General features: G+C 35.0%; 1 protein-coding gene across 4 annotated transcripts in view; it reads right to left on the minus strand.

The window, feature by feature from the left end:
- Positions 1-19216, minus strand: part of LOC105218613 (cell adhesion molecule Dscam2) — a 122959-nt gene that overhangs the window by 61763 nt on the left and 41980 nt on the right. For all 4 annotated transcript variants that reach the window (XM_054233163.1, XM_054233161.1, XM_054233167.1 and 1 more), the window contains exons 5-7: positions 15838-15999; positions 10402-10551; positions 10053-10173 (exon numbers count right to left, since the gene is read on the minus strand). In XM_054233163.1, coding sequence (XP_054089138.1) covers positions 10053-10173; positions 10402-10551; positions 15838-15999 — 433 coding nt within the window. The remainder of the gene's footprint in view (positions 1-10052; positions 10174-10401; positions 10552-15837; positions 16000-19216) is intronic.

Raw genomic sequence — 19216 nt, forward strand, 5'->3', positions numbered from 1 at the left:
ACTACACTTGGGGGTAATCTTACGGTGGAAAACTTGACTGCACTTATGTGCCAGTCCCCAAATAAGTGGAAAGCTGTTAGCGAAGCGGCAGCTTCAATTATGACAGAACTGAGACATGTACAACAGGTTAGGCGTCTGTCTGTCCGTGCCATAGAGGAGACCTAAAATTGTCTTGTCACTCCCACGAAGTAATACTTAATCCGGTGGTTCCGTGGGAGAGTCTTGAGTTGGGAGTAGGTTAGGTTTAGCGGATTAAAGTTCCGCACATCGGCTTTCGATGCTTCCCCCTACTATAAAAAAAAATAAAATAAAATAAAATTATTCGATTAACCTGAAAACCGATTATTCGAATATCCGGTTTGTTGATTGTTTGAATATTTGGTTTGTTCGTACGAATATTAACCGGTTATTACTATTCGATTAGTCGCAATTTTACGACTATTCGAATAGTCATTCTACTGCGGTTATTCGAATAGTTATACTGTTACTATTCGAATAAATGAAAATTGCTTGAAATCCAAACATATTTTGATTTTTTGAAGTTTCCGCATTCCAGACACTTTATCAGAATCATAGAGGACGTTCTCCATTGCTGGAAACATTGTGACACCACGTAGAAGCTGCTTGCAACCAACAAATGTTAACCTTTTAATTTTCTTATATCAAAATAGACTTTTTATGAAAAATACTGATTTAATACATTCGCCCAGTTGAAATGGTTAAAAACTATTTCGTCTTTACTTAAGGTTCCCGTGAAATCACTGTTATTTTATGTATTTTAAACAAGTTTTTTGTTAGTTTTAATGTTTAACTTTTTTCAATAAAAATATGAAAATTAATGAACTTTCAGTATTCGAATAGTCGACAACTAGTCGAAAATGAGCGATTAATCGAATAATCGATGACTGACGACTATCCGAATAGTGAAAACTGAATATTATTATTCCAATAATGCTCTATTCGGTTAGTCGATTAATCGAATACCAGAGCTCTAATACATACATACACACTTGTATATATGAGTCTACATGTCTACACGACTGCAACCATGACAATGAAATATTTGCTTCATTGTCAGCTCAACAGTTGCTTTTCAGACGAATGCGTACGAAAATACATACACACATACCCACATGCACACTATCCCGTTATCAGTTTTCACTGCCACTGGCAGTCTATCTCCCGTGAACAATTCGTTTAACCGAGTTAATATGCATTTATCTGTCTGTTTCCTCTCCTTTTTTCGCTGTGATACGTTGGTGTGTTCGAAAGTGGTTTATATCGTTGCCATTTTTATAGTGATTTATCATAATAAATTTACAACTTGCAATAAATGTGCATGTAAATTATATTACATGCGAAATGTTTCTCACATGCCTTAAATTTCTTTAAAATGAGTATTGAGAGTTTATGAGGGCACGCTATGTTCAGTTATTACTTTGAAAAATCCAAATTGAAATGAAAAATATGTTCTCTCCTTAACAAAGAGACCTTACTAATCGGTTGTTTGTGGTTTGATATTTGTGGTAAAAAATAATTGACATTTAAAATAAGCCAACATACATATGATGGTCTTATCTAGTCCACTGGCTCAAGAACTAGTGTATGTATGTATGTCTCTATTTTCAGGCATCTGTGATATTTCATTTTAACAAGATATATTAATTGCAATTACAGAATATAGAAATCAAATTTATGTGGTGTCCTTGATCTTTGAACCTTTATTAATGATCACATTTTTAATTGTTATTGATTGAATTTAAATTGCGGTAATCCACTCTTTCTGACACGTTGTTGTCGATATTGAAAATGAAGTCGATACGTATGAATGTGTAATGTACAATTCATATTCAATCTGAATGTGGTAAAATGTTTGAAATCCGGATGTCTGTCCGTCGGTCCGTCTGTCCCTCCGTCTGTGCAAGCGATAACTTCAGTAAAATATATCTTAATGAAACTTGGTACACATATTCCTTGGCACCATGAGACGGTTGATATTGAAAATGGGCGAAAACGGACCACTGCCACGCCGACAATATGGCGAAAACCGAAAACCTATAAAGCGTCATAACTAACCCATAAATAAAGCTATTAAAATGAAATTTGGCACAAGGGGTCGCACTAGGAAGGGGCATATTTGGATGTAATCTTTTTGGGGAAGTGGGCGTGACCCCACCCCAAATAGGTTTTTTGTATATATCTCACAAACCAATAAAGCTATATAAACCAAACTTTCTGCAGTCGCTTCCAACAAACAAAGTTTTCAACACTACATTTTACAGAAGAATTGACAGAAAAGCTGCACTCAGATATTTTTTTAATTGGAAAATGGGCGTGGCGTTGGTCACTTATGAGTCAAAAACCTTATCTCAGATTTTAATGAAATTCGGTACATAATATTTCCCGGGTAAAGCTTACTTATGTATATATTAATTTTAGATTAATTGTGTTACCAAGATCGACAAAATTTATACCTATCCTAGGGAAGATTCTAATGGTTTGAAATCGGTTTCAGCTTTATTCACGAGAAGCAAATTACTTTACATTTCTTGCGATTCTAAGAAATTAGATTAAATTTGAAGCATTTTTCCGATTGACTACTAGTACAGTTTCAGATAATTCGCTCTCATTCAAATTTTTTAATTTTGTTATAGTGAAGATATCAAAAATCGTTTATAAAACGAGAGAACAGAAACTGGTCTAGGTTGCTACATTAAGGGCTGACAAACGAAAGGGTTTTTGTCATACGAGTTGGAACCCCTTCCGATATGTTGAGGAGAACTGTGTTGGAGACAAAGCATAGGAGAGCGAACATCGTAATCTGCTCTGACGGGAAATATAGACATTTTGTGTGGGAAAGCACGAACAAAAATGTCAGAGGTTAGTCACTTTTTGAATTTGTTAGCAGTGAAGTTCATTTCGTAAGCAATCGGAGGAATTCCCCTACTTTCCTAACTGCGGGTGGTCCTCGACCTAACCTTGGTATAGAAGGAAATTATACCTCTGAGCTCGGAATGGGAGGTTATCAGGTTACAGTCATTCAGTGATCTCTGCCAGCGAAATCGATGAGGGTGCGATGTTTTTATCTCTGCGTACAGGGCGTCCATGGAAAGTTTTTGTCCTCTGAAATCTCAGAAAGACAAAGTAAAACCACTTTTGTAGACACCAGGTATGAATATTATCCAATAGGAACACATGCGATGAATTTAAGGATTTTGTTAAGAGCAAGTTGCCGTTTTCTCCTCCAATGTCCAGCTTTCTTTAGACTAAGGTAGAAGCATATCGGTAGGCATAGAATTTTAATTCTATTGGTCATCTTGATCATTTTGAAACTAACTCTAACGCTTTTAGATGTGGGTGTTACAAATAACGATTATTTGAACATAACTATTTACTCTGTGCAATATGCTGCAAGAGTGTAAAAATTAACCTGACGTGCAATAATATATATATATACTAGCTTTTACCCGCGACTTCGTCCGGAACATGAAAGAGCAAAACTCCCAGGAAAAACTATAGAAAAAACACTAACTCAATTCAGTTTTCTGCCTACTTCCTACCCCCTAAGTACGATGACGTGATCATTTTGATCTTATATCCGTTTATATCCGAACGATGGCGTGATTATCTATAGCCTATGACCATTTCTAGGTTATCATCTATCACCATACCAAATTTCATCAAAATCCGTTCAGCCGTTTAGGCGTGAAAGAGTAACAGACAGACAGAGTTACTTTCGCATTTATAATATTAATATGGATATATACATATATTTATCTCACTGCAAGAATTGAATCTAAAAAGTATCCGGCTAAGATACCCAGTTTGTCTCTCCTGTAATATTAATCCCCAGCTATTTGGTATGCCTTCAATTATATAATCTACTCCTGAGCGAAAAAGCAACCAATAACCACAATATCAAAGCGAAGGGCAGGACCTACATGGCGGATGAGTAACTCACAGCACAAACAATCAATCACTGTCAGACAGAGCCAGCGGCAAGCGAACAAGTAAGTGGGCGAAAAAATGCCTTTACAGCTTTACATAACCTAGGCAACAGTTAAACGAAATGCCGCTCCAAATATATCGTTTGTGGCAAAGTCCAATTCGCCAACGCTTCATTATGCTTATGTACATCTGTATGTATGTTTGTATGAATGCACCAAAGCTGCGTTGCGTTGCTAAATCACTGAGTGTGTTTGTATGGGTGCTGAGGATTTGCTTGCCACATAACAGAGTTGATTATTTAACAATTTGCGTTTTATGACCGAAGGACTTCTTACCGAAATTTACGGAAAATAGAAAAAAGAAATATATCTAATATAATGCCAGAGATAAGGGGAGTATACAACGTCTTATACCCAAAAACTGAAACAAAGCACACACATATGCAATGCTACAACATATGCTCTCCAGTATACACACAACGATGCGGCTGTGAATGTGGACCAACTTTTATCGCTATCAAGTAAGATTCGTAGTCACTCCTGTGCTCAAGTAAACCAGAGGAAACATATGATTTTCACGGTTGTCGGTGTGCGTGTGTGCGCCTCTACCTCAGCTAAATTTACTTACATTCAGTTGCGTTGCGCACGTGCTGTGAATGGAAAAATACCTTGGCTTTGCGGGCGTACCTTTTTGCATAACGCACGCAAATCTGTTGAAGATTAAGCTTAAGCAGCATTTATTGATTTCCAAATGCGTTGCCTGTCACACATCCACAAGTTAGTGAAGGTGAAATAACGAGCAAGGCACATATGCGGTGAAAATATATGATTTTTCACAAATCTTCTACCGCAAGCTATCAAATAGAGATTCAATTTACCCTAGTTTACTAACATTATACTCTCGCAACATGTTGCACGGAGTATAATAGTTTTGTACACCTAGCGGCTGTTTGTAATTCATAAAATTTATTAAGGTATATATGGTGTGATCTGAAACGTTTTATACTCTCGCAACAAAGTTGCTAAAGAGAGTATATAAGTTTTGTCCACGTAATATTAGATATGGGGCTATATATACATAAATGATCAGGATGGCGAGCGGATACGAAATCCGGATGTCTGTACGTCCGTCCGTCTGTCCGTGCAAGCGATAACTTGAGTAAAAATTGAGACATCTTAATGAACTTAATAAAATTTAATGAAACTATCGAAATCGGTCCACTGCCACGCCCACAAAATGGCGAAAACCGAAAACCTATAAAGTGTCATAACTAAGTCATAAATAAAGTTATGAAAGTAAAATTTGGCACAGAGGATCAGATTAGGGCATATTTGGGTGTAAATTTTTTGGTGAAATAGGTTTTTTGTATAAATCTCGCAAACCAATAAAGTTGTATAAACAAAACTTTCTGCAGTCGGTTACCCTACGTACCCCACCACACACCATGTTAATAGTTGAAATCGGATCATAACCACGCCCACCTACCTATATCGGTAAATCCATCAGATATTTTAATGTAATTCAGAGGACTTTTTTTCTTCTAAAAGTTTGTTCCAGAAATTATTAAAACCGGGTTATAACTTCCCCTAGCTCCCATATACCTAATTATAAGTTTTTTAAAAATACGGTGAGTTTAGTCCATATACTTATATCGGTTAATATGTGAAATATCTGAGCCAAATTAAGTGAGCATATAATCTTACATATAATGTATGTTGGTGGTGAAAATGAGTGAAATTGGTTCAGGAATTACCTCAGCCCTCATAAACCTTGTATGATGATTTTCGTTATTATATTGGACTTTATGCCGAATATACGGGTCAAATTGTGTGTTATCTTAATAAAACTATAGCAATAAATTGCGAGGGTGTAAAATGTTCGGTTGCACCCGAACTTAGCCTTTCCTTACTTGTTATATATGTATATATGTATGTGGAGAATAATTGATTTCCGATTTTCATTAAATTTAGTTACAACAGGTAACTATCATGGTAATGTTCGGTCACTCCCGAACATAGCGTTTCCTTAGTTGTTTTTATTGGCACTTCTTCGTTTCTTGCATAGATATATTCGCTGAAACGAGAAATTGCATTTTTGTTCTACATGTAGATTCATATAATAAGTAAGTAGGTATACTGAAATTTGAATTTTACTCTTCCGGCTAACTGTTTGTTATTTGTGCCAAATGTTATTTCCTTTTATATTGCTCTTAATATGGTATGTGAGTAGGAAGACAGAATTCATGCCCACATTTAAGCCGAATAGCCAGTCGTTAGCAACGAGCAAACTATGCAGCTAGGCAAACCAACTTTATGGTACCATCAATCTGCGCCCAAAATAGTCTCAGAGCAAGCATAAATGTCTACTATAATTAACACTAAGTTGTAGTCCACAAAATAACTAGGCGAGCAAAAGGGATTGAACAGCATCGTCTCAATGTGGCCCGGACAACCTTTATTGACGGCTGTAGACTATCAGCATTAACTTTAAGCAAGTCGCCTACTATCATATGAGTATATATCTGGTATTTTATTAGTCCCATTCATGACTTGTGCGTGTGCGGAACAGTTAATGGCGGCAAGACATGATTGCGACTGGCTCGCAGCGTAGAACAACCTAAATGTTATCATTTGCTATTGCTACTTCTCAAATGGCACTTTGGCGGTTGCAAGCTCATTCGTCTTTAGGGCGAACGCGCATATGCGTATAAGGAGTATACAAGACCACATTCGTAAATACTTTAAGTAGATACATTTGGTGTGCAATTAAAGAGGAAATGAAATGAAATGAATGAGAAATGAATGCCCCTAGCGGAAGACATATCAGCATAAAACACATGTGTGCCACGCCGGTCCCCATTCCTTCCAAAACAATTAAAAATATCTCATGCGGACTTTAGATGTCAGTACTTATTGGTATTAGTTGGCAATATACCCCAGTCAAATAATTATATGTGCATTTCTGCTTTTGTTTATATTTCTTATTCACTGGATTTCGGTAAATGTGGAATAAAACAACCTTTTCTGTGTTACCGTTACTATGCAACGAAAATTGTTTCATACTTTTCTCTTTACATTAAGAATGTGCTTGTGAATTGGGTATTGCATAGTAAATATTTATATGTGCAAAATCAGTTTAGCGGATCTTTCTTACTGATAGTGTCGCAGCAAAAACTTTTTTTGCTAAAATTTGTTTTCAAAATTATTGTAGGTGCATTAACTTAATGAATTATTAATAATTTGATTACATTTATTTAACTTTAAGCCTAAAATGCCTCGTGGTACCAGTTTATCAGACGAGAAACAAGTAATAATCATAGGAATGCATGAAAGCGGTTCCAAAATGGCTCTAGACCAAAGCGACATCGGAACTGTATCTCAAAATTTCTTAAAAACCCCACTAATTATGGTATAGTGCGACGCAGCGGACGAAAAACATCATTGATGAGCGGTGCGAAAGGATGATTCGACGGCTAGTAGTTGCGGACTTGATAAGCAGCGATCACATATGGACCTAGTTAAGACAGAAAATCATAATAAATATATTTTTTCCAATTATACATAAAAATCTGTTTCTGAAACACACCTCCATGGCACCTAAAGCAACGCTAAAGAAATACACAATAAAGCACATTTGAGGTTTGCAAATAAATACCAATTCTGTGCCGATGAGTGATAGAATACAGTCTTTAGTGACGAAAAAAAATTAAATTTGGTCCTAGGTCATTGCAAGAAATATTGGAGAGATTCGCACCAGGAACGACGGTCCTACTACAAGCGCTGTTTTGGAAGCGGTACCTTGATTTCATGGGCTGCATTTTGCTGCTGTGGAAAGCTATCTACATGTTTTATATTCACTCAAATGAATGCTAATATCAATGTAGATCTTTTGGACAGCGATATATAAAATTTGCTGGCAATATTTATGGCATATAACTGGACATATCGAAAGGATTACGCTTCAATCCACACGCAGAGAATTTAGTTTTAAAATATAAGGACAATTCTACTGACTATTAAAATAAACATTTCTTTCAGTTAAACTCAAATGTATAGGCTTTACTGGTAAAAATAGTAAAAACTTCAATTCTGTTTTATAGTTTAAAATATATTTTGAAATTTGTTAATTTTTTGTTTTTTATATCGTATACATTAATAATAACAAACCTGCATACTCAGAAATATTTTGTAATCTTTAATTTTTTTTTGCAAAAAGTTCATGCACATATGACTGAGGTACCTCTAAAATCGTCTATAATCACGCGTATCTTCTGTATAATGATTACTTTTGCAACACAAATAATATAACTTTAATCTATACTATATTATTATATAGAGCAAAGATTTGTATGTATGTTTGTAATGAATAAACTCAAAAACTACTGTGCCAATTTCAAATATTCTTTCATTTTCCATTGGAAAGCTATGTTCACCCTGAGTAACATAGGCTATATTTACTGCTCGAATCTTTATGGAAATAGTTCCCAGGTGAGAGTATCAAAAAGACTCCGTGATGGAGAATCTTAATCTGAATCGCAATCCCGTGCGAAGACGAAGCGGTCTTCTAGTGTAATATAAAATATTATATTTGGTAGTGACATTCCAAATTATCACATAAAAATGCATATCTTACAAATCAATTACCCAATTGGAACAAAAAGAAAATTTGGCAATAACAAGAACATTGTATAGAAACTGTGTCAGTATACCCAGATATATGTGGTTCATACACTCACTAGTTAATATGTATCTGCGTACAACCCAAACAAATTTTACAATAAAACTCAAACAATTATTATTTTTAAACATAACTATTCATTGTATTTTTTAATGTCAGAGTTTTCATTAAATTTAGTATAAATTAAAAAAAAAATCTGAGTACAGTTGGGATGAATTTAAAAATAAATTATTTGTATACAGTTTTTAGTAACTAGTTGGATACTCTTTCCTTTGCAAAACCTCCGTAAGGCGATTGTAATCTTGTCCCACTTTTCCACAATCACATCTTTGATATAATTGTGTGTTTCCTTATTTTTCGCTCGAGGACAACCCAAAATTGCTCAATAAGGACTCTAGGGAGGCTTTCGCACTTGGTTTTTAACATTATAGAGCCACCAATGCTTTATATTATGAGCCTAGAGTTTCTGTTTAAATTCTACACCGATTTTCCTTCATACCAATACTTTTCCCTTGACTTTTTACTTTCTTCTTAAAATACAACATGATTTCTGAAGTCTGTTGGCTTTGAGATGAACTCGTTAGCAAAAGATAGGCGAAATTGCCTATGACCTATGAAATCATGGGTTTCTCACGAGCGATTGTGCTATGGCAGTCCGCTCTTTTTACGACAGAATAGATTTAATAATTACCGTCTTCTCGCGATCTGTTAGCAATGGGGGGTGGCCAGATTGAGCCATAGGCAAGATACTGCACGTTGAATTGTCATTGTTAATTCCTGAGCTCGTCTAACTAAAGTACCAATTTCTGTATAAGATTTCTCCTCTAGGAAATGTTTTAGAATTATCTAATAGCCCTCTGGTTCTTGTTATTGCTCTCCGAAATGTGATTCAAAAATTAAATAAAAATGTTCAATATCAATTGCCTACCTCTACCTTGTACGTTCTACAAATAATGTGTCTCTAGTATATCAAAACCTAACTTTGTGTAAAAAATTCTAGAGAATAATACTAAAAATGAGTATCTAAGAACATACTTCTACCTAATATATCGCATTAACAACCTAATCTCCCGTTTTTCCAGTCATATGAGTTATTTTACAAACAAAACAAGAAAGAGTTATCTTGGGAGCTGGAGTGTCTATCAAATTTTCACTTTCCTGTAATAAAGTACGAGTAGCTGTAAGCTATCTTGATAATTTTAAAAATTTTCTGTTATGTGGTGACCACCTCAGTTTTTTCATTTATAAATTCCTGGACAAATTCTCGATAATAGGAGGAAGCATTTTCGTATTTAAGAATTTTCACAGTAAATCTTAATAACGAACTCCAAATATAAGACCAAACAAAAGAAACATAAATTTAATAAACGATTGAATTGAATTGAAATAATATTCGATTTGCGAAACAATGACTTTAATACACTTACGTGAATATCGGAAAAGGATTCCCCTGGATGTTGCATGGCAAATGGACATCATTACCGCGTTCCACATGTATCTCCATAACTGGCTTCTGAGTGGTTCGTGGCGCTAGATTTTTGCTCAACTCTGCAAAATACAACAAAAGAAGATCGAAAGCTATATATGTAATTCTCTTTCAAAATGAAGATGTGCAATTTGTATGCAAATGCAGAAGTAAAATGTAAATACAAAAGAAAGAATGTGCTATTATTATAAATAAGAATTTTTAAAAGAAGCTTCCAAAGATTGAATGCACTTATAAATATATACATATGCACATATCTTCATTCGATATATAAACAAATCTTTGCGTACCTTTCACCTGCAACATTATAGCATCACTGCGCTGTTTTTCACCATTCAGTGTGTTTGTGACCAGGCAAGAGAACTTCACCAAGCTGTCCTCGGTGCGCACCGAGCGGATGTAGAGATCCCCATATGATGACAGTACCACATAGCGTCCAGCTGCAGCAATTAATCAATTAGAATTAGAATTTACACATACATATGTATCAATATCAGTTTCGATATTATTTACAATAATAATAAAGGCAAATGCAGTTACTTAGAATATGTATGGATTACAAATAATAATTTCACATGGTCTAAAATTCTTTAGTTTATTACACAAATTAAGCATCAATGTAGATATCGAAGGTTGATAATACAGCGTGGCAGCTTTTTCGTACAATGGTCGAAATAACTTTTCAAACGTCAGATATGTTACACTTTCCGTATATGATTTAGCGTCAGAAATTCATGATATCGGACTATGCTATCTAGCCAGTATATATAATATATTTTCACAGATTTCTGAATTTATGTGATAGTTGTTATACTTTTATAGTAGCTAAATTTCTTTCGAATTGCTGTTTTCGGAAATTTAATAACAAGTATATTTTAATAGCAGGCATTAAAGCAAACTCAAAGTTAAAATCGATGAATTTCGCAGCAAACGATCATTGAAATACCTTCAAATAGTTGCATAAAAAACCTATTCACCTACTTTTTACTTAACCAACATTTTATTGCAATTAATTTAGCATTTAAATTACTCACTATTTACACTGACCTTTAAATGCCGAAAAGAAATATTGACTGCCGATGTAATATATGCGTTTTAAGCGTTTTTAAACTGAAAACCACTCACATGACTTTCACAATTAAATCATTTAACTCAGTGTGTGAAAAAATGGGCGATTATATCGTTGAGCAGCACCGATATGGATGGTGAAAGCAGAGCATTGCAAGCGATAGCGAGCAAAAATAATAAACGTAGAACAGACACCGCGGCAGGGTGCACTGACAATATTTACAAATGCATGCGCTTTCGGTGCGAATGTGTGAGCGGACTTCAACTGCGTAAAAGCATTTCCCAATAAATGTCAACTGCAACACATTTCCGCCTCACTACACCGAAAAGCAGAGACACCGTAATGCACACCAGTGCATCCCATAGGCAAGAAAAGTCATCACTGCAATATACATACAAGCCAACAAGTATTTACAGGATCGACAAGTCATAACAACAACAGCAGAGGGGCATAATAGTACGAAGGTTATTCGAAGAGCCACTGTGTACACCGAAACTGCTGCGCCCGAGCTTACAAGAAGGAAAATGAAAAGGTAAGGGTTTTGGTGCAACTGCAGTTCATCCGGAAGGGTTTTCAAGCATAAATTTTGTACAGCGGAAAAAGAGGCGAACAGAATTTGTGTATTGTATAAGAATTTTGTAGAAAAATTTACGATATATAAATTAAATTTCATTCTGAAATTTCAAAATTTTAATCATCTCAATTGATAGATGCAGTGTACTATGAATATTTGATGGAATCATTATTAGTGAAACTTGAAAAATTTCTTCGAGATTATTATTAATATTATCATATCCATATCTGTGTGCATATATGTATGTAGTATGTGTGTAAGAGTTTGTAAGGAAATTACATATATCTCTACGATAGCTTTTAAACTCGATATTATGCAGGTACAGCATTCGATTCTTCCAGAGCAGATACTCTGAAGTGATACATTTAGTTTGAAGCTGCTGGAATGTTTCGGCAGGAAATTCGTACAGATCATCAGTCTACACCTATACTTCTGCATAATATTTTGGGTTATATATGTATGGTACGAGTTTTTTGAAGTTATAGTTGTATTAGTCGTCAGAGAACTTTATAGTGCAAGAACTTAGTTTAAATAAGTATATTATTTTATGACTTTTAATACTTTTTTATTATTTATTACATTTACCAAAACCCAAGACTCTGATAACGAGGAAAACTAGTATTGGGTTAAGTTAGGTTAGTAGGCAGATCTCTGCATATGCAGGAAGATCTCACTTGTTCAGTTTTGAGCGCTGTGATACAAAAAAAAAATCCTAATGGATCAGAATGACCCTTACGATTCAGTACAGCCCTTGGAATCTGTTATACAATTCTTGAGTCGACTAATGTCAATTCTACGCAATTCGCTAGGTTCGCCGAAGTTGTGTATAACAGGACGTTTCAAGCTCAGTCTGGCAAATGGTGGCAAATTTAGGAGGAAATCCTAGACTCCACGCATGTGTACTTATCAGACTCCAGCCGAGTAAGAACCTTGCTAAGAAAAGCATTTCGAATGTTATGCGATGTATGTAAAGCCAGCTTGTACAACTGGACTAGGATGCCCTTTCTTGTAAGCTTATCCGCATTGCAGTTTTCAAAAATCCCGCTGTCATCGGATATCGTCGGTTAACAAAGTAACTGGAAGCTGGCCTCTAGCTCACTGTCATCGATTTCAATGGTATTATTGCCGCTCTGTTGTTGGAGTAAGTACATACCTTTTTTAAAATAGGCCACATTACGGAACAGTGTATCTACAGCTACCTTGCAGCCACCTCTGCTTAAAAGACATTGCAGTAGTCTGGGAGACTAAAACTAATATTGATTGCGAGCTTTCGACAGAAAACTCCTCCTCCCATCTTCTCCCTGAGCTTCGATTCATCCGTAAAAACTCACTGCGCATCCCTCTACTCAAAATTAAAAGGGAGAACATTAAAGGATTAAATTTTTAACTGTTCATTTTCTTTATGAAACTCACAGGTCCACAAAAAAAATCGATGAAAGGTTCCTTTGACCAAACATGGTGTATCTCAAAATACATGTCGGATTTTACTTGACAGAAAAAAATTTAAAAATATTAACGGATTTAGCTTAATTTTGGGATAGAGGGGTTTTGAGGGGTCCCTGAATACAAAAATAAAGACAAATTTTCAAAATACAAAATGGCGGATCCAATATGGCTGTCGGAAATATTTCTTTATTGTTTTGTTAATTTTGTATTTTGAAAATTTACCTTTACAGAGGTAGTCAAAATTATTTACACATCGGACGTTTTTTTACATGTTTCACAGAAAAAGCTTTTGCTTGTTGTTGTTGTTGACGCAGGGTAACAAAATGCTATGTTGTTGTAAACCTTGATCTATTCCTGAGTGAATGAAGTCAGTTTGGCTAGAAATATGGCGGAGATATAAGCAAATGAACTACAGGCTCGCAGTAGTCAAAAGTATTTACACAGATTTTTTTTGCGTCAAAAGTATTTACACACAACTTGAAATGAATTTTTTAATGATATCTTTTTTTTTAATTTTAATGTTTAGTCTAAGTTACTATTATAAGGCGATAAATTTATTATTGGTTACATCGACTTTGGCATCAATTACAGCTTATTTTATGGTCCGAATTGATTCAACACAATTGTGCGCTAAGTTAACTATTAAATTAGACCAAATGTCGATAATTGCGGCGTTTTCGGTTATTATATCAATTAACGAAACAATAAATATTTTCAATAAAGTTTAGATCGGAACTCTGCGGAGGTCAACTTGATTTGCTTCACTGAAAAGTTTTGTTGGTAACGATCCTTTATGAAATGGAGCATTGTCCTGTTGTAAAATTTGGTCAATAGTTGGAAAAGGCCGACTAACTACCACAATGGCATGGTCTTGTGAGTTCTGATAAATCCGGATGATTTAGGGTCCCTAAATTAGTACCAAATCACCAGAACTTAAGTAAGGAAAAATTCCCCAAAAAATCATAATGTCAACTCCGACTTAGCACCTAAACTGCATTCTTCCTCTCACGTGGTAAATGCATAAAGCGTTTAATAAAGAATCCCTGGAACTAAAATTTAGCCTTATCTGCCCACGACAGGTTTTAGGATGCAATCTATGGCAAATGAGAGGCTTATTGATTTTTCGGAATCGGATCGGTTTCGGAAATATTGACCACTTTATGCACAACGTAGGCATTTATATTAATTGTTTTAAGGTCCTGAGCAGTGTAGCATCATTGACTGTTCATGCAATATTCAGCATATTCGATGGTGCTGCAATATTAATAGGACTAATTGTGGAATTTTGTATGACAGTTCCTACTATTCTTCTACATTATCTTCGAGTTATCATTGGTTTCTACCCAGTTCTCTTTAAAGTATCCTTGCAATTGTTCGTCTCCTTCTTTTTAAAAATATTATAAACAGTATTCCTTTAAATTCTATAAATTTTTACTAACTCCGAAGCCGAAACCCCAGTCTTAAACTTAGTACCAGTCTCCGATCTAGTTACAATCGATAATTCCTTTGTTTTCTGCATTTTATTTACCATTTTTTATATTTTAAGGCTGAGTTAGTTTGTAATGAATGCAATAGAATCCAATTACTACTATTGCTCAAACCAAATCCAAGGATAAAGACTAAAGCGCCGTGTATAAATACTTTTGACGCAAAAAAAATGTGTGTAAATACTTTTGACTTCTGCGAGTCTTCAGTTCATTTGCTTATATCTCCGCCATATTTCTAGCTATTCTAGCCAAACTGACTTCATTCGCTCAGGAATAGATCAAGGTTTACAACAACATAGCATTTTGGTACCCTTACAACAACAACAACTTTTTGTGTGAAACATGTAAAAAAACGTCCGATGTGTAAATAATTTTGACTTCCTCTGTAATTTCGAATCGGTGACCTCGAAAATCCCTTTTCGTAATCAGGTAATCAAGGACGTAATTCAGGGACTCAAAACCCCTCTATCCCAAAATTAAGCTAAATTCGTTAATATTTTTAAATTTATTTCCGTCAAGTAAAATCGGACCTGTATTTTGAGGTTAGGAAAAAATCCTGAAGTAATTGAGCAAAACGGACTTCAGATTCGGTTTTAGGGGCCCAAAATACATATATTACACCATGTTTGGTCAAAGGAACCTTTCATCGATTTTTTTTTTGTGGACCTGTGTAATCTACCCAATTGAATTTCCTTCTATATGGAGTCAAAATTGTTAAGATTGCTTAAATTTTAATTTTCGAATTAAACACACTGAAACGTTATGTGTTTGGCTCCATAATGCGGCGCTGAAGGTTTCATAACTGTCATATGGTCGATAATGCAAATACTCCGCACAAACAGATATTCTCAAACATACCATACACACCTATGTACATATGTATGTATGTATGTAGTTGGAAGCGTAACTGTGTCAACTGTTACGAATACATCAAGGGTAAACTATAAAAAAGCATCAACGCCAAAAATGCAGAGGTAAGCAAAAGAAAAGCTGATGCGGGGAAAAATGCTGAAGTTAAATTTGTTACAAGTTCCACTGAATTTACATACATATGGACATACACATATATATACTATGCGCATAGAAGCAAATGTGTATATTCAGGAGCACATCAACAAACAAATATTTGTAAGCCTCATGCGGTACTCACCAACATCTGATAGATCGGGCAGCAGTATCTCCTCGCCGCGATGCCAGCTGGACACCTTAACATATGGTCGCACATAGTCCGGAATAGCGCACTTGATCAACGCTGAATTTCCCAAATAGACTTCGGTGTTTTCCACGTGCACATGAAACTGTCGGCGAACAACTGTGTAAAAGTACATGAAAATACAACAACAACAATAAAGAGAATGTAAAAAAAAATTGCGATTCTGAATTGTGAATGGCTATATAATTGCTCTCACACGTGTACATATAGGTGTGTGTATGTATGTGTGAATGTTTTTTGTGAGTACCCACGTGTGATTGTGAGTCTGGTAACTGCTGTGAATGAGCGAATGTAGATGCAAATGGTTGAGAAAAAGCGAACATGAAAATGCAAAATTTGACAGTTGTACGATATTTGCATAGATACCTGGTAAGCTTGTTTTCAGGTAAGAGCGACGTTCTTTACACTTACATCACATTGGTTAGAGTATAACTGAATTGTTCACCTCCCACCTACCGCGAGTTTAAAAATGTTCTTTACGAACATATGCATTTATTTAGCGGTGTCTGTATTTTCATCCATCCATCTACTCATGAATTAGATAATTGTATAGAATTGGGATTCCTTATTGTAATATCATATTATAAATTCTTGATGAGAATCAAAATATATTCAACATGAAAGTGATGTGTTATGTTAAGTCAGATCACATATTTAATTACATCTCATACTTGATTTCCTTTTGAATATCGTCGCTACGAACAATGTTAATAATAAGAAACTATTCAAGCTAGATTGTAAGGGCCGATCCAAAAAGAGGAACTTTTTTCAATAGTCACATCCGTTTTTTACAGATCGCGTATGGACGTGTCAAACTGTCATGTTATTTTTGTTCAGTATTATTTGGCATTTCGTTATGGAAAGACTTACGTTACGTTTACAAATTTTTCAATTGTAATACGCAAATTCACGCGCTTCACTCCACATGTGGTAAACATAATCAGCATACAGAGCGAACTATTCGCAACACCATCACCCATATTGAGATCCAGCATTCATTATTGGATAATATTCGACCGAATAGACCACGTCCAGCATGCAGTGAAGAAAATATAGCAGCTTGGTGCTAAATTCAGCGTGTGCAAGAACTAAAACCGCCCGACCTCCCCGTGCGACATCGCTTCTATGGGCTCTTCAAAAGTTCCAAGAAGATCCGACGTTTTCGAGTCGCAATTTATTTATTTAATTTTAATAATATAACACACAATTTGACCCATATATTCGTCATATATGCGGTATAAAGTCCATTGAAAGTTGGAAACCCTAATATTATGTATATGGATCCTAGGGTTGGTTTCGATCCGATTTCATTTGGCACGGAGACATATTATTAGAAGAATAATATTCCCTCTGAATTTCTTCAAAAGATCTTCACTAATGCTTAGTGCATATATTGTAAATTAAAGTATATGGGAAGTAGGCGTGGTTGTGAACCGATTTGAACTATTTTCACAACATATCAAACAGATAATATAAACCGAATTTCATTGAAATTGGCCGAGCAGTTTCGGAGATATGGTTTTTGACCCCTAAGTGGGCGGACCCACACCCATTTAAAATTTTGCATAATAATTTGAGTGCAGCCCTTCTGTACTTTCTTTATAATGAAATTAAAGGTTTCTAGTGTTTTCCCTTACTGAATTAAAGCATTTTTAGAGTTTTCAACATAACCTTTGTATGGGAGGTAGGCGTGGTTATTATCCGATTTCCTCCATTTTTGGACTGTATAAGGTAGTATAAAAGAAACGACTCTAGAAAGTTTGGTTGATATAGATTTAGTAGTTTACGAGATATGTACAAAAAACTTAATAGGAGGCAGGGCCACGCCTACTTTCCCGAAAAACTTACATCCAAGTGCGATCCCCTGATCACTTTGATATACAGTAGAACTTTCATAACTCGAACTTCTATAACCCGAAGATCTCCATAAGTCAAACTTTTGAATTGGCAATAGCGTTTAGAAATGAAATTTCATACAAATTTCCTTCCATAACTTGTATTTGTTCGCAAATTCAAGTCCAAATTGATTATTTTTCTCATAAAATAAAATTTTCCTCAAAAATCTCTCATATTTTTTGTGTGGAACTCTGCTTCGAAAGCTATTTTCCATTAAAGCTCGTGCTATAGTTTTTGGGTGTAATCTTTTGCCATGTTGCAGCAATGCTATCGGCTATATTTTTAGCACTTATTTTGGGATTTTTTGTCACTTCCTTGATGATAAAACTAACATTTCGCCAATAAAGCTTTCTTGTACACCCAGTTTTTGGCCTATTTTCAACGGATTTGAGCGTTTTATACTTTCGTATAATATTTTGCCACAATCTCACAAGATAGATTAACAATTTTTCGTATATCTCGGTAAGATTTAGTTTTAAAAAATTTTTAATTTTTAAATTTTTAACATGGTTGGGACCACCACACTCTATTTTTTTTGTTCACTGCTGGAGAAAAAATCTTGCCTAATGCGGAATAAAATTCTAAAAGTTATTAAATCATCGAATATAACGGTACTTTTTTTCTAAAAAATTCGCAAGAAACATGCCATGCGTATTTTTCAGTGATTGTATTTAAACTTTTGTCCCGCGTAATTTTAAGTTTTTTATGACTTTACAGTTTTCTACGTAACAATTAAACTTTTTTTTTTGATTCCATTGTTGAATAATTATCTATTATAAATAAATATTATCTATATTAAAAAATAAATTAAACCGACTTATGTAGAAAAGCTTGCATTTGAAGTAAAATAATTTGTTAATTAGGGAGGGCAGAGATGAAGGTAAATTGTTGTAGTGATGCCTTTTCCCTTGTTCTGATTCAAATTGAGTGTATTTACCTATTTTTCCAGTGTAATAAATAGCAAACAACACAAATTTTCGAACGCCAGGGCATTGGTGGAATGTTTGGAAGGCGGATACATAGTATATAAATGCTACGACAGGAGGCAGACTATGAATCCCCAAATATAAATATTGAATGAGCTTTTAAGGGAATCATATAGGATCGGTTGCTATCTCTCCTCACTGCTGCCAATCGCAGCGGCTCATCGGCAAACAAATGGCTGCGCGCAATGTTTTAAATACGTAAATATGTAAATATTTTTATACACTCATTCTTCGCTTTTACGCTTTTTTCACTTCATGCGCGACCAGTTTTTGCTTTTTGCTTCGCGGCCAGTGGAAGTCAAACAAATGAAGTATCAGCAGATTTTTTCGGCAGTAAATTAAAATTGACGTGGGAGAATCGCAAAGGCAAAACAACGCTGAGGTAAATAAAAACCAAAAAATACATATATGTGCGTACACATGTGGAGTTATCA

This window comes from Zeugodacus cucurbitae, chromosome 2, assembly GCF_028554725.1.
Source record: "Zeugodacus cucurbitae isolate PBARC_wt_2022May chromosome 2, idZeuCucr1.2, whole genome shotgun sequence".
NCBI classification, from domain to species: Eukaryota; Metazoa; Arthropoda; class Insecta; order Diptera; family Tephritidae; genus Zeugodacus; species Zeugodacus cucurbitae.